The sequence below is a fragment of the Taudactylus pleione genome, unplaced genomic scaffold (genome assembly GCF_031769625.1).
Source record: "Taudactylus pleione unplaced genomic scaffold, aTauple2 ptg000041l, whole genome shotgun sequence".
NCBI lineage: Eukaryota > Metazoa > Chordata > Amphibia > Anura > Myobatrachidae > Taudactylus > Taudactylus pleione.
In genome coordinates, this window is record NW_028284443.1 from 27,109,062 (window position 1) to 27,126,417 (window position 17,356).

At 46.1% G+C, this 17,356-nt stretch overlaps 1 protein-coding gene across 1 annotated transcript in view; it reads left to right on the forward strand.

Moving 5' to 3' along the window:
* Nucleotides 1–16,899, forward strand: part of THAP5 (THAP domain containing 5) — a 30,682-nt gene extending 13,783 nt beyond the window's left edge. The window contains exon 4 of the mRNA XM_088457745.1: nt 14,481–16,899. Coding sequence (XP_088313871.1) covers nt 14,517–15,116 — 600 coding nt within the window. The 5' untranslated portion in view covers nt 14,481–14,516 and the 3' untranslated portion in view covers nt 15,117–16,899. The remainder of the gene's footprint in view (nt 1–14,480) is intronic.
* The last annotated feature ends 457 nt before the right edge of the window (nt 16,900–17,356 follow it).

Genomic DNA, 17,356 nt, shown 5'->3' on the forward strand with positions numbered 1-17,356 from the left:
AGGGCTCCCGAGGGGGACTTGGGGTTAGGCACCCCCCCCCCCCGGGAGGGTTAGGCTAGGGGGAGAGAGGGAGGGTTAGGCACCCCTGGGGGGGACTTAGGGTTAGGCACCCCCCGGGGGACTTAGGTTTAGGCAGCGGGGAAGGGGGTGGTTAGGGTTAGGCACTTAGAGGGGGGATTAGGGTTAGGCGGCCGGCGGTATATCATACCCATTCCATGTTGAGACAATAGGAGCAGGGGGACCTAAAGTCCACATGGGATTGGAGGAGGTAGTACATTCAAATGGAGTAGTATGAAGTGGGGGTAAGGTAGACCAAACTGAAGAGCTGGGTTTTGACAGCATGAAGATTGAAGAATGGAGGAATAGTCCGTTCAGGTGAGATAGTGAGTTCCATAAGACCGGAACAACCTGGAACAAGCCTTGTCGGATAAAGAAAGAGGTGATTACAAGAGGAGGAGAGGTGTAGATCTGAACCAGAACGCAGAGTTGGATTGTGTCCTGACAAGGTCATACATATATGAAGTGGAGGAGCTGGTGATGGTAAAAGGAAGAGGGGGTGGGCAGAGAGGTGGGAAGTAGGGATCTATAGTAGGATTACCTGCCAAGAAAGATAGACATATAATATGTGAGGATATATTTGTAATGTAGGAAGTTGGTGTTGTAGCAAGATTGTGTACATTTTTACACAGGCTGTGCTAGGGCATGTGTGAAGTGCCATCATTGAGGTTTGGATTGTCTAAACGATGTGTGGTGGCTGGAGCTGTCTCGTCTTGGGCCGTGGTGAGTTTTGTATTGTGCAATGAGACAATAGCATTAGAGCAGGACAATGTAGAAATAAGAGTGGGGTGTTTGAAGTGAGGTGGAGATTTTTTTGGAATGGGTATGTAATACTGGCTTTCGGGATACCTCCTGTCAAAATACCGACAGCGGCATCCCGATGGTCGAGTAAGTATACTATCCCTCCCCCCTTCTCACCCTAACCCTCCCTTCTTGTAACCTAACCCTCCCCACCCCGCACCCTAACACTCCCTGTCAGTTCCTAAATCTCCCCTCATAGTGCCTAACCCCACCCCTCAGTGGTGCCTTACCCTAACCCCCCCCTCTAGAGGTACCTAACCCCCCCCTCCCAAAACCTAACCCCGCTATGCTGCCTAAACCTAACACCATAACTCCCCCCCCTCACGGCTAACAGCTAAGATGCCACTGCTTACCTCATTCAGGATGGCGTCTGTCTAGATTCCGTCGTTGGGATTAAGATAGGCATCGGTATTACTACGCCTATCTTAAGTCCCGTGTCAGGCTTGTACCGTCAGGATTTAGACCGGCGGCATCCCGTTCGCGGGTCTGCTAACTGCATCCCGATTTTTTTGTGTATGGAGGAGGAAGGGAAGTTGTAATAAAAGCAGAAAGGCAGAGTCTCAGAAACTGGATATGAGAGATGAGAGTCCATCCCAATGGGTGGAACATGATAACCCCTGGGGAGATACCACAGGATACAGTAAGTGTAAGGAGTTTAAAGGTGGCGGTAGTTCTGTCAACGGGGATATTGAAATCCCCTAGAATAAGAGTTGGTAGTTCAGAGAATAGGAAGTGGTGATATTTAACAGCATTGCGATATCGATGGAAGCAGAAGAGAGGCTTTCTGAAAGTCCAGAGATCACTATATCTCCCCATTTAGCAGGGGCGTATCTATAATTAGTGCAGGGCCCCTGGGTCCACGGGGCCCACACCGCACATCCTGCACCCATATTTTTAATACTTTCCTTTACCACGTCAGCGGTATCAGCGCTGTACAAATCACCTTGAAACTGGCCGCTGCGGCCAATTTCCCGTTGTTTTGCGCATGAGCAGTAGGGAAATTGCAGGGAAAATGGCTGCCCCGCCACTTCCCCAGTGACCTGCAAATGCGTAGTAGACTCTGGGCACTGATTAGTGTCTACTACTACGCTCAGTGCGCTGCCGGAAAAAGAGGAGGGGACCCCGGACGGAAACTGCACACGTGCCCCCTCCTCTCTTAATACGCCCCTGCCATTTAGGGAGTAATTGGGACTGTTTTCATCAGTACAGCAGCTTTTAATTTCCACTGTGTGGATTGCTGTTTACAACTTTTTCATCAGGATTCCCCTGCAGTTTTTAGTGACTTATCATCCATAAACATCAGTTTGTTGTTCCCATTCACACTCAGGAGGTACTGATCAAAATTATTGAAACAATTAATAAAGGTTCCATAGAAGTGGAATAAACCACTGTTTCCATGGTTAAACAAATGACTCTTTTACATTCACTTTATAATATGTTAACTCCTTTGCTGTTGGGTTTCACACCCTTGTGCTGAGGTAATTTTTTATTGAAATTTTAAGGGAACTAAAAGCAAAGGTGATTTTTTTTTTTTTCTATGTTATGAGCAGCGCAAATAAATACTTTGGTTCTTGTTTCGCCAATAATCCACTTTTCCAAAATAGAAAAAGCAGATTATATCTATGTAAGTTTGACAACAAAAATCTACATTTGAAATGCAAATTAAATTTTTTTTATTTTTTTTCACTGTCTCAATATAAATGTTTCTTATGTGTAGGGACCATATGGTAGCCTTTAAATGAGGGACAACTTTTTTTATTTGACACAAGATGGGGCGATATGGGCTTTAGATCCCCCATCTGTGATCACCAGACAATATCTACTAGTGGGCCGCACAATTTGAAAGAGCGGACTCCCCTCCTTCAAATATGGGTGCCCACATAGTTGCCGGTGTCATTATGGGGGTGAGTGGGCACGTAGTAAGTGTAATTTATCCTCTTCATGCTATGGAATGAATTTGACTGTAGAGTCACAAACACACACACACAGTCAAGTCACATTATTATGACTACCTCCTACATTTGACGTCGGCAACGCGTAGCCCATGAAGTACATCATGGGGATGTAGTCTATATGCCAGCGGATGGGGTGCCGGCAGTCGAAATAACGACGCCATAATGCCGATGTCGATACCCCGAAGGACGTCAGGGTACCGGCGTCGGCATCCCAAACGTCCAGACCACTGTAAGTATGAGCAGGTAGCCAGGGATGGAGGGGTTGGGATTAGGCACCCCCAGGGGAGGGTTGGGATTAGGCACCCCCAGGGGAGGGTTAGGATTAGGCTGAAGGGAGGGGGGGTTAGGCACCACTTGGGGGAAGTTAGGGTTAGACACCCTCATGGGAGGGTTAGGTTTAGGGTGCGGGAAGGGGGGGTTAGGGTTAAGCACCACTAAGGGATGGTAGGGGGGGAGGGGAGGGTTAGGGTCCTTAGCTGCGCCTGTCAGGATTCTCACAATTCGCCTTCCAGCGACGGTATTTGAACCGATTCGACGTCACGTGCCATACGCTGGCTTGGTGGGTATATAAGGTGTGCGATAGGCCGTCTGCACACATATTACTCATTGCTGGGTAAAAGGGGCTATTTATCCGAGTTGCAAAAAGGGATGATTATTGGCTTTCGGGCCAAGGGTGGCAGTATTTCTGAAACAGCGCAGTTTGTGAACTGTTCGTGGGCTGCTGTGGTGAAGGTGTATCGTGACTGGACAAATGGCACCATTGCGAATAACCACGTGGAAACTGTAGAGCACCACGTGCCATAGATGTGAGGGGTGAACGTCTGCTACGAATGTGTGTGAGGACCGACTGACACGCTACAGTGGAGCAGCTCACCATCAAAATGAACCTGGGGGCCACCCGACGTGTGTCTAAAACGATAGTTCAGCGAACTCTGGTGAGTATGGGGCTCCGAAGCAAACCGATGGTCACTGCACCTATGCTAACGACGATACATCAGCGGAAAAGGCTTCAATTTTCATACCTGTATCAGAATTGGACCTTTGCTGATTGGCGAAGGGTTGCCTTCTCCAATGTGTCACGTTTTCTGCTTCATCAAATGGATGGACGTTGGCGTGTCAGGCGAGAAACGTCGGAGAACAAACACCCAGCAACTATTGCTGGAAAAATATAAGCTGGTCTGGGGAATGTTTTCATGGCATTCTCTGGGCCCACTCATCCATGTGGAAGGCACCCTCAACCGATTTGGTTATGAATCCATCCTTGCAGAGCATGTACACCCATACATGCTGATTGTCTTCCCTGAGGCAGATGGGATCTTCCAGCAAGACAATGTGACATGTCACACGGCTAGAAATGTCCGACAGTGGTTGGACGAGCTCGACCAAGACTTCCAAGTTCTTCCCTGGCCCCCTAATTCCCTGGACTTGAACCCAATTGACCACTTTTAACGTTCGCTCTATGGATACTCCACCATGCACCCTCCAGCAGCTGTGGGATGCACTGCAGTCAGCATGTCTCCAGTTACCTGTGCCAACCTATCAGCACCTTATTGAGTCACTCCCAGCCCGTTTAACTGCTGTCCGTGCTGCACACAGTGGTTACTTTGTCTATTAGCTGGTGGTTATAATAATGTGATTCGACTGTGTGTGTGTGTGTGTGTGTGTGTGTGTGTATATATATATATATATATATATATATATATATATATAATATATATGCAGATAGTAGGAATAGCGCACTCGTGAGAATGGTATAAAAAGTATAATTTTACTTGTAATAATGCTCACATACATCAAAGTTAAGAACTTTGTACATAGCCCAGTAATCAGCTCTTCTCAGCTGGCAGATCTCTTAGTCGCCACTGCTATAGGAGCCTCTGGGTCAGCTCTGCTTCTGGAGATAGCAGATGACTTCAACGTCTCACATCAGTTTAGACCACGCCCAACCGGTTTCGTCAATTAAACCGGTTGGGCGTGGTCTAAACTGATGTGAGACGTAGAAGTCATCTGCTATCTCCAGAAGCAGTGCTGCAGTGCATGGTTCTAGTGAAAACTCTATATATGTTGCTTATGGAAACAGTATGGCCGGCGTTTCAAATCCCGACAGCGAAACCCGACAATGAAGATCCCGACAAGTAAGTATTTTTTCTATTTACTATTTATTTTCTCCAGGCTCAGCCACAGCTCTCTCAGGGAGAAACAAGGTCCGGTCCCCCTACATACTTCTCCCTAGAGTCAGGTTATGTAGTGCTATAGCCTACCAGATGCTGAGTCACTGACCACAGAATCTGTGTACTTGATTTTAGTGCCATTTTGCAGTAATATTGTATTTCTGCATTGTATGTGACTTATGCTGGCGCTGCCTGTCTGTCTATTTCTTTATACTGTCAGTATATATCTTTCTCGCTAACATACAGGTGTATTAAGGGCTTTTCCCAGTACCGCACATATCTACAATAAATGTATTGGTGAGGGTTGTCACATACAGTAGGTTACTGCACAGTGCCATATTTGTGCTGTGTGCTCCTGCAGCTTGCCTAAGACAGGCAGTATATTGCATTCATACTTGTATCCTACATACCCAGTGGTTGCATTATACCCCATACCATATTGTGTGCTATATTACTCTACAGCTATGTCTAGCAAAGGAAAGAGTAGCAAGCAAGCAGCTGCACCCATACTGCTCTCATGCAAACTATGTGATGCACGCTTATATTAGGTTTTAATACAGGATGGGCTATGTGCTAAGTTATACCCTACCAGGCCCATCAGACCCCCCAGCCCCGGCTCAGGAGCCCCCTAAGGCTTCCTTTTCTCAGGTGCTATTGCGGATCGCCTAGCAGTCCCGGCTATAATTCCCCCTATGGGGTTGCCACAACATGTACAAGCAATACAGGTACCTCCTATGCCCCCTCCCTTGGTAGACATGCTCTCTAACTCAGTACAAAGTCTGGCGGCTACCTCTACAGCCTTTAAAAATATGTTGCAAGGTAAAAAGCCCCTACCCAGTAAGACTGCTAATTATGTGCTGCATGCTTAAATGAGGAGGATTTGATACAATATGTGTTAAGTGTTATACTCCACCAGGCCTATCAGACCCCCCACCTCCTGCACAAGAGTCCCCTTGGGCTTCCTTTTCTCAGGTACTGGCTAGTATTGCAGACCGCCTAGCGGTTCCAACTGTAATTTCCCCAATGGGATTACCACAGCAGGCCGTAATTCCCTCTCTGGGTGTCACGACCAGGGCTGTGCAAGCTTGGTACTAGTTCTCTCTGCTCCCTTGCTGTTATCCTCAGACCCTGCTCGCTCCATACTCCAGTCACCCTCGTCAGATCTCTGTGTGACAGCAGTGCTACTCTAGGCTACCATCCCTAGGGGGACTTCTGCTGATATCTAAACAGTCTGTGCTTCTCTCCAGCCATCTGGTTACCAGTCGCCTGTACCCTGCATACCTATTGGGTATACTTCCATCTGGATCACCACCTGCCAGTGGGCCACTCATGAATAATACCCCTCTGAAGCCTGCATCCTTCCAGTACCAGCAATCTGCCCTGAAAACCTGTTTCCACTCCGGGAAAGTCCTCTTTCACCCGTGACAGTGACCCTTAGTCGTCGCAGTAAATATAAGCCAAATTAGAGACGTATAGGGGCTGATTGCGAATTTGCAAGTTGAAAGTACACAATGCAAATGCCATATGTTGAATGATTATGCATTGCAGAAACATAAAATGAATGTATGCAAATTTGGCTATGCAAAGTTGTACGCAATTTGGGCTTATCACCCCTTATGACCGAGGAGTTCAGTTCATGGCATAATTTTGGAGAGCCTTATGTTCTGCTCTACAAGTCAGGTTGAAATTCTCCACACCCTATCACCCCCAAACCAACGGGAGCACAAAGAGTGAATCAGGATCTAGAAACATTCTTAAGCATGTACACACAACTACTCATATCATTCTTCCGGGCAGACTCCTTTTCTCGTGGTTTATGGTCATCATCCCTGAGTTCCAAAGTCTTCCAGCCTTCGATGTTCCAGCTGTATCCACCTCTCTGCAAGATTTCTCCCGAATTAGGGCTCAGATTCATGCCTCTCTACTGAAAACATCCCATCGTTACAAATTAGGGGCTGACAGGAAAAGGAGGTTTGTTCCTAGTATGAAAGTGGGGGACCAGGTATGGCTTTCCACCCATAGCCTACGACTCCGAGTGGCTTCTATGAAGTTTGCTCCTCGCTTCATCGGCCCGTTTACTATTACAGAGGTGATCAATCCCGTGGCCTACAGACTACTACTTCCTACATATCTTAAAATTCCAAACTCCTTCCACATCTCTCTTCTCAAACCATTAGTTTTAAATCGATTTTTTTTCCAACTCTGCCTCCATCTCCCAAGATCCATACCGAGAGAGGAGTGGAGTTTGAGATTAAACAAATCCTGGATTGCTGATACTGCTATTGACAACTCCAATATTTGTTGGACTGGAGGGGGTACGGTCCTGAAGAAAGGTGTTGGGTAAAAGAAGAGGACGTCAATGCTCCCCGTCTTCTTCGCAAGTTCCATTCTGAAAATCCTGAAAAGCCCAATAGGTGCCCGGAGGTCATCCGTAAAGGAGGGGTACTGTCACGACCAGGGCTGTGTGTCCGGGGCCAGCGAGCCTTACCTGTTCGGACGCTGTGGCGGAGTCCCTCTGGCGGGGGCGCAGGCATCTGGAGGTCAGCGCTGCATACCTCAGGGTCACGCAGGCACAGAGTCCTGAATGCAGGTGTCAGGTTTAGACAGCTGCAGCTCGACATGGGTGCCGCCATCTTGGATTTCATCAGGTGACTCATTTCAGCCCATCCAGCCAGAGCATTATCAGGAATCCTAGCGACCATGCACCTCCTTTGGTATTTAAGGGCTGCTGAGCAGTCCTTTCTTTGCCAGTGCAACATTTATACCAGTGCAAGCTGGGTACTAGTTCTCTGTGCTCCCTTGCTTTTTCCTGTTCCTAGCTGTTATCCTCAGACCCTGCTCGCTTCAGGCTCCAGTCACCCTCTCCAGACCTCTGTGTGACAGCAGTGCTACTCCAGGCTACCACCCCTAGGGGGACTTCTGCTGATATCCGAACAGTCTGTGCTTCTCCCCAGCCATCCGGTTACCAGTCGCCTGTACCCTGCATACCTATCAGGTATACTTCCGTCTGGATCACCACCTGCCAGTGGGCCACTCTTGAATAATACCCCTCTGAAACCTGCATCCTTCCAGTACCAGCAATCTGCCCTGAAAACCTCTCCTGGTTCCACTCTGGATCCAAGTCCTCTTTCACCCGTGACAGTAACGTTTATCTCAGTGCAAGCTGGGTACTAGTTCTCTGTGCTCGCTTGCTGTTCCTAGCAGTTATCCTCAGACCCTGCTCGCTCCAGACTCCAGTCACCCTCGTCAGACCTCTGTCTGTCAGCAGTACTACTCCAGGCTACCACCCCTAGGTGTACTTCTGCTGATATCCAAACAGTCTGTGCTTCTCCCCAGCCATTCGGTTACCAGTCGCCTGTACCTTGCATACCTATCGGGTATACTTCTGTCTGGATCACCACCTGCCAGTGGGCCACTCATGAATAATACCCCTCTGAAGCCTGCATCCTTCCAGTACCAGCAATCTGCCTTAACAAACTCGGGGTCCAAGTCCTCAGGGTGTCCAACTGTTGTCATATCTGGACGACCTCCTGCTCTTAGCAGGATCCCCAGAAGTGCTTCACTGCCAGCTGCGGCTAACCATTGCTTTCCTTCACTAGCACGGATGGTTAATCAACTAGAAGAAGTCCTCCATGAATCCCTCACAGAGAATGATTCATTTGGGAGCCCTGCTGGATTCTCAGGATCAGAGAATCTTTCTGACATCAAACAAGATCTCCACACTTCAACTACGAGTGCACCGAGGTCTCCACAGTCGCCGGGTGTCGATCCACTCAGTAATGCAGGTTCTGGGATCCATTGTGTCCACCTTTGACATTGTGGAGTATGCTCAGTTCCACTCCAGGCCTTCGCAAAGGCCTCTCCCGGTGGAACGGGTTACCCCATTGGATCAAAGCTCAGACAATGGTACTCTCTCCGGAGGTACATCTGTCCCCTTGGTGGCTACAGTCAGCTCATTTAACCAAGGATCGCCCCTTTTGGATCCCGGACTGGGTACTCCTAACAACGGACGCCAGTCTCTGGGGCCGGAGCACAGTAACCGGTCCACACTCCTTTCAGGGTCGCTGGGCATCGGTCGAATCAACCCTGCCAATCAACATATTGGAACTTCGAGATGTCTACAGGGCTCTCATACTGGCCCAGAACATACCGTATATACTCGAGTATAAGCCGAGTTTTTCAGCACAAAAAATGTGCTGAAAAAGTACCCCCTCGGCTTATACTCGAGTGAAGTGTAGCGCTGACCGGACGGAGTTCGGTCAGCGCTACACACTGCCAAACACACAGCCGCCGGAGCCGGCAGCTGTGTGTTTGCTGTAATCAGCAGCCGCTGAGAGTCTGTCAGACTCTCTGGCTGCTGCTGCTCCCACTGCGGGAGCCATCTTCCGGCTCCCACAGTGGGTGATGGGAGACACGTCGTCATGACGACGTCTCTCCCATGCAAAGCGGCCGGAGGAGGGGGAACTACCAGGGGGGGATTACTACAGGGGGCACTAAAAGGGGGGATTACCACTGGGGGAACTACCAGGGGAGTATTACTACAGGGGCACTACCAGTGGGGGATTACTACAGGGGGCACTAAAAGGGGGGATTACCACTGGGGGTACTACCAGGGGGGGGATTACTCCTGGAGGCACTGAAAGGGGGGATTACCACTGGGGGCACTACCAGGAGGGATTACTACTGGGGGCACAACTAGGGGGAATTACTACTGGGGGCACTACCAGCTGCTGCCATTTCCCACACTAGGCTTATACTCAACTCAATAAGTTTTCCCAGTTTTTTGGGGTAAAAGTAGGTACCTCGGCTTATATTCGGGTCGGCTTATACTCGAGTATATACGGTAGTTCACGGAAAAGCTGTACAGGTACAGTCCGACAGTGCCACAACAGTGGCTTACATCAACCATGAAGGAGGCACTCGGAGTTGGACAGTGATGACAGAAGTGTCATGCATTCTGACATGGGCTGAGCGTCACTTCCCGGCCATCTCTGCAGTGTTTATTCCGGGAACTCTCAATTGGGAAGCAGACTTTTTCAGCCGTCACGACGTGCATCCCAGGGAATGGTCTCTTCGCCAAGAGGTTTTTCAACTCCTAGTGAGCAGATGGTGCCTCCCAGAGGTAGACCTCATGGCCTCCCGACACAATCACAAGCTGCCAGTGTACGGGTCCAGAACAAGAGATGCCGAGGCAACTTTTCAGTTTGCGTACCTATTCCCTCCAGTCTCCCTTCTTCCTCGAGTTCTTCGAAAGTTCAAACAAGACGGAGGCACTGTTCTGTTGGTGGCTCCAGCTTGGCCCAAACGTCAATGGTACTCAGATCTTTGGAGTCTCTCCATCGACACTCCATTCCTGCTGCCTCAACGAACGGACCTGTTGTCTTTAGGGTCCTTGTCTTTACCCGGGCCTGGGTCGTCTGTCTTTGACGGGATGGCTCTTGAGATATCCTTCCTGAGGTCCAAAGGATTCTCTAGCCCTGTAGTCAAACTATGCTCAGGGCACGTAAGCCAGCCTCTGCTCGGATCTGCCACAGAGTGTGGCATACATATTTCCAATGGTGTCGTACCAGAAGCTACAACCCCCAAGTGTTTAGGATTTCCAGAGTCCTGGCCTTCTTTCAAGCTGGATTGGACCTTGGACTCCACCTAGCCTCACTGAAAGTACATGTCTCTGCTCTATCCATTTGGTTCCAGCGTAGACTTGCTCCACTTCCGGATTTCCACACCTTCCTCCAGGTTGTCCTTCACATACATCCTCCATTTGTCCCACCATTGGCTCATTGGGATTTGACAGTAGTGCTTCGTGCCCTCCAGGGTCCTCAGTTTGAACCCCTGGATTCTGTGGAACTCAAGTGGCTCACAACGAAGACTCTTTTTCTTCTGGCTATGGCGTCCTTCAGAAGGGTGTCTGATTTAGTGGAGCTCTCCTGTCGCTCCCCATTTTTGATATTCCATCAGGACAGGGCTGTGCTTCGGACTCGCCCTGGTTTACTTCCTAAAGTAGTTACTAGTTTCCACATTAATGAGGAAATTGTAGTACCGGCCTTTCAATCACCATACCTATCTACAGGTGAGCCCTCCTTGGATGTGGTCTGTGCCCTCAGGATATACGTGGACCGTAGCAGTTCCCTTCGGAGATCAGACTCCTTATTTGTGTTCTATGGATTTCACAAGAAGGGATGGCCAGCCAACAAACAGACATTGGCTAGATGGCTTTGCATGACTATCTCACAGGCTTACACGCAGGCAGGTCTTCCTGTACCGGCTACTGTTACTGCTCACTCTACTCGCTCTGTGGGTCCTTTGTGGGCAACTCGCCATGGTGCCTCAGCTGAACAGCTTTGTAAGGCGGCCACGTGGTCCTCTTTCCATAGATTTCTGAGGTTTTATACCTTTGATACATTTGCCTCTCAGGATGCTTGATTTGGACGCCAGATTCTACTCTCAGCTCAGGAGCATCCCCACCCTTAAATTATTGCTTTGGGACATCCCCAAGGTCTCCCTGTGGAGCCCTATGGACCCTGAAGAAGAAATGAGAGTTATGGTAAAACTTACCTTTGTTAACTCTTTCTTCGAAGTCCATAGGGTCCACAGGGCACCCACCCTGACGCACCTGGCTTCATATGGGCTAGGTTTCTGGTCACCGGTTTCCCCATCTCCTCCATGAGAGTGTGATTCTTGTGTGTACCAGTCTTCCTTCTCTTTTCTCCTCCTCCGGCCTTTGGCTTGTCACAAACTGAGGTGCCTCTGGCTCGGGGGCAGGGTATATAGGGGGTTGGACCAGTGCATCCTGGGAGCTGAAAGCTTTAACTGTGTGGTGCCCGGTCCTCAACCACCACCTACACCCCAAAGGCTCCCTGTGGATCCTATGGACTTCCAAAGAAAGAGAATTAACATAGGTAAGTTTTACCATAACACTCATTTTTTTTCCTAATTACCTTAATTGTGATAATTTCCTATATGATAGTTCTTTTATTTTTTTATTATATAGGTAAATTATTTTCTTTTTATTTCTCTTACTCTAAAGGCCCCTACACACTAGATGATATCGTGAAAGTTTTGTCCAATTCAGAAGCATCGGAACGACAGATCGTGTACACTTGGTCATGATGCCCAGACTTTTCAGAGCCAGTCCTGGTTGTGAAAATACAGGGGACAAAAGACGTAGGGGTCTCCTGCATTTAGCACAACCAGCACTGGACTCAGTGAGCCGGTCATGGTTTTGGAGAGACGGGACAAAATGAGTAGGGGTCCCCTGTATTTTCCATAACCAGCACCGGACTCTTTCTAGCAGGTGGTGTAATGCCACAGCCAAGAGAACCCTTTCACCGGGTCCCCCGGCCACAGCATGACACCTGACCGGTATTAAGGTCCCGCTGGTACCTCTAGTTCATCTGCATAAGTAATGTTAAAATAAAGACACACACCATGAAAGTAAAAGTTTTATTACACACACTCACCTTCAATCCCTGGACAGGTCGTCTTTTCCAAGTAGGCATCCACGACTTCTTAAAAAAAAAAGTCCCGACACAAGAACTTAGAGGACGGTACTCCCCGAATGACAGCTCAGTCGTGGCATTTCATCTCGGTGTTGAGCGTTCATTGGCTGAGAGAGGTGATTTACATAAAGAAATGCCTTTCTCAGCCAATGAACGGTTCCCACCATTGACTTCAATGGTGAGAACCGCTAGGTAACCTTTAGTAACTGCTTTTAGTGGGGGAACGCACGTCATTTTTTTTTTCATTTTACACTTTTTACACAGATGCATGCACGGATCTCACTGATGCAGCCCATTATTTTTTATGAAATCTTAAAGAGGGTCGTCAGGTCTTTGGGACATCAAACGATATATCGTTAATGATATGAGTTGGAACTTGTTAACGGCGAACAATATATCGTTTGATCGATGGTAAATTTCACAGTGTGTATGCACTATATCGTTAGTCCAGGAGTTACGGGGAGTTCAAGAAAAATCGTTAACGATATCTGATCATTTGCAAATCGTTTAATGTGTACCCAGCTTCAGTTACTATGTTGTATTTAGCCCTCCCTTTCACATGTCTCTGTGACCATTTCCCTTTGTCCTGCGACTAAACTATCTCTGTGTGTAAATCTCTTATCTGTATTTTTGTTTCTGTGCTTTATTGCTTCCTTTCCTCTTTTCTCTAATCTCTGTAAATTCTAAACTTCTGTCTTGCTGTCCTGTGTTTTTTTTTTTATTTAACTTATTCAATGTAGTTTCGGTCCCATTGCATTAGCCTACAGGCATTTTCTGTACTTTTCTTTCTTCCCGACAGTCTTCTCGCTTTTCTTTGTTAGCTGGCTACTCGATGTTACAGCCTGACTCTTTACTTTCTAATTTATAAACTCTCTTTCCTCTCCCTCTGTGTACTCAAACTCTCTTCTAAGTTCTTTGTCACTCCTAATTTGCTCCTTACTCTACATGACCCATGTTCTATTTTTTGTTTCTGGCATCCAGATTTTGTCCCCTTCTGCTTCTTTCTGTCACTATCTTTTCTTCAGATTTCCCCACTATAACTCCTCCCCCCTTTTGAGCCCCTTGGCATTACCTCTATGGTGGTGCGGTTTTCAGACTAAAGCTGGGTACACACCTTACAACGGTGAGACCAGCGATGTAATGGCACACACTGCACGATACGCCGTACGACAGCGGGATGTTTCATTATACTGTATGCTGCATATAACAGTTTATTGATTCGTCCCATTGGACGTGCAGCAAATCTAATGGGACGATTCCTTGAACGCCGGCCAGGAACGACAGATTTGGTGTACACACTATTGGTCTGATCCATTTGTGTCGATATAGCTGACGATATATTGTATGGTGTGTACCCATCTTAAGAAACAGTTAGACTTTTGTAAGCACAAGCTCCCTCCTAATTGGTCCTTCATTAAGGTGTGATGGGAGACTTGTGTCCGCCATATGGAAAAGCTGTGTCTCTACACCAGAGTTGGGCAATCTGAGAGAAGTGCAGGAGTTTGCTCTCTTAAGCCGGGTACACATTACACGATGTGTGTAGCCGGCTGACGATTGATGCGAGGAATGACATATCGTGGTAGTTTTACAACGCACGATCTGGTGAACTACCGCATGATATGTCATTCACCACCCGCACCCAGAAGCATGTTGTCGTTCATCAAATTGACATATTGAGCAACAGGTACGAAAAACTGCCCTGCGTACACACTGGCCAATCCGGCGACATATCTTCTAGTGTGTATTGACCATTACACTTGTTAAGTTATGTTTTACTCTACTTTCCATTTTGTTGTTTTCAAAAAATGTTATCTTGATCATTATAAACTATGTATGGAGCAACTTATTACTTTTCAAGTTTGGCTGTAAAATAAATATTCAGCTGAATACCCAAAGAAATTGAAATTTGCAAATAAGTTAGAATATTGGAGTATGAGATTGTGGTTTTGCGTTTATATTCATGATTATTTTCTTATATTTGTTTTTCCAAATTGCAGATAGCTATTCTTTGGACGAACAAAGCCAAACTTGAAATGCCAACCTGCCAAACTATGACTTTTGAGTTGCATCTGTCTTCCCTGGAAAATATATGTATTAACAGATCATCAGACTTCAAGATGTCTTTTAAAGTTCCATTAGCAGAGCAGGGTGACATTGTCACAGAGAATCTACATAGATTTTATGCAGATCATTTCAGCAGCAATCCAGGAGCATCTGACAAATCAGTAGCTTTTACTGTAATTAAGCAAACAATGGAACAAATGGATTTGCCTGAAGAACCTGTTATAACGATTATTGTGCCAGATGGAATTTCAGAAAAACAGCCTGTTTTGACAAGTCAGGTCATCTTGCATGATCAGTTCACTGATGATGAAAATCCTGATGTAGAAAACCTATTTTCCAATGAATCAGAAAAGACTGATGAGCATTCTTACTGCAAACCTGATGTTGACAGGAATTATTTATTGGAAACCATTGCTAAACTCCAGTCCAAAGTAGCACTTCTGGAAGTGCAAGAAAATGTAACTCTCTTACGCCTGAGATCACTGGAAACTCTTATAAGAAAATTAAAACAGGAAAATTTGCTGTCAGATGAAAAATTACAAATTATTGATAGTTATGATAGTTGTTAGAACAACTTTGGTTTTGCTATGGTGCAATAAATATTTTATTGCATACCTCTTTACTAATAAGGTTTTACAGACTGATATTGGGTTATGTAGTTTTCTTGATCATTAGTACATAATTAGGCTACTCTTCCACTCCTACACATAAATCAATCATCTTGTCATGGGGCTGTCATTTTGCACACTGGACTTTGACAAATTATTTATCTGCTAAACGCTCTTCTCTATTACATGAGTGTTTGTAACACTAGTACAATACACGTTAATGATGTTGACCTTTGAACCAATGCTATCCTGTGTCACCTTACAGACTTGTTTTTGGGAGTGGTGTACCTTTTTTGCGTTCAGCATAAGTCAGATGCATTGAGGTCACTGGAAGACACCCTAGATGCAGATACAAACACTCATTAACCACCACATGTACTGTAAAACATGTTTGTGTCACTGGCATTTGAGTTTTCATTGTAGAAACAACAATGTGTACAGTACCTGAGCTAAAGAACCACAAACCTAAATTACAAGTAGCCTGATATCAAGGAGAAAAAACATATACAAAGGTAAACGCTAGAATTGCCTTTCCTTTGCAGACCTTATTTATTTGTGTTGTGCATCTGAATGCAATCTGTTGCTGGTCTCTGCCATTTTTTAATAAATGTGGATTAAACAGGCTGACTACACTGTTCTGACTTGTTCTAATTAAAGGAAAACTCTATAAACATTCAAATTGCAGTGTTCTATTCGAAGGTATCGGCTGGAACATGATTGGACAATCAGCTTACAGCTATAATATCAACCCTTCAAAGAACGATTTCAACGTCTCCCGGTTGTGACTTTGGAGGATCATGGTAGCAGAGGGAACAAGCCAAATATGCCATATTTTTTACAATGTAGTGTAAAGAGCTAAGAGAAAGATAAATACTCATGGTATATTCAGACATGTGAGTAATGTGCCATACTGCATGCAGGCTGAACCTTGTATGTTGTAGTTTCATTCATTTTAAACAGTATGTTGAATACATTTCAAATCTAACTTTATCTTTACGGAAAACAATTTAACAGGTCTCCCATAGTAACACTGAAAATTGGGGAGTGTTTAAGTAAGGTGTGAAGGGGTGATGATCTCCATTAGTTATTATAGGCCTCTATTTCTCTTGTCTCAGTAACCAACCATCATGCCACAGAACTGGCAATATGGGGGATAAGAGAATACAATGTAATAGCCTGCAATATGCAGACATTGGCGCAATTCTGGCAAGTCTGCCTAAAATTTAAAGTGACGATAACACAAAAGGCAAAACCAGGTTGGTTTTGCCATTTAAATTATTGCCGCTTTAAAAAAACTGGGCAGAATCGCGCCGATTCCTTAACCTCACAGGTAATTACATGTTTCTCAAAGTATTAAGGTGCCCACACACATAGCGATGTGCTCACGATCCGACATCGTGCATGATTTCCCTTGAAAACTCTCCTCGGCAGCTCTGCACACGATTTGGTGTTTGCAGTGTCCAATTTTAAACGATCTATCGTGCATTCAGACTTTTTCCAGTGCATTTGTATCCCAGATTGGCAGATCTGAAGATGCGATGTACGACCAGCGGGGGTGCGCATCGTGAGTGGGGACTCACGATTTGGCCATATTTTACACGATCTGTCGTTCCAATGTGTCGGAATCGGCCAGATCGTGTAAAATATCGCTATGTGTGTGGGCACCTTTAGTGTACCAAGTATCAGGTCGAGGGATGGGCTAGAATTTTCAACATCTCTCTTTTGACTGGACAGCCAGCAAAATCAAGACAATTCCCATCATTTGACTGTAAAGTCAGAGTCTTTTAAATTAAAATTTCAATGCATTTCTTTTATTAAATCTCTGGTTTTATCAATCTCATTATATTTATTGTCGGCCATAGCAGTTTTAGGTGAAAGTTTCTGTGCTGGTCTATATGATGCAAAAAGACCACCACTATTTTTCAGTGGGCAATAGCACACAAGGAAGAGAGGTCTGGCTATAGCCCAATGTGTGGTCACTACGTGTATCCAGAGTTTTTCTCCATCTACATCACAGTTTGGCCTTTACATAATGCTGGTCCCACTGCATTAGTGCCACACTAATGAGAAAATTGAGTTTGAAGTACTTAATGCTCTTAGCCCCCCTACACAACAAAATGTAATATGTATTTTCATTATTGAATATGTCTTTAACCATCTAGTTATTCGGTTTGTTTACTCTGAAAGTGTAGTATGTATGT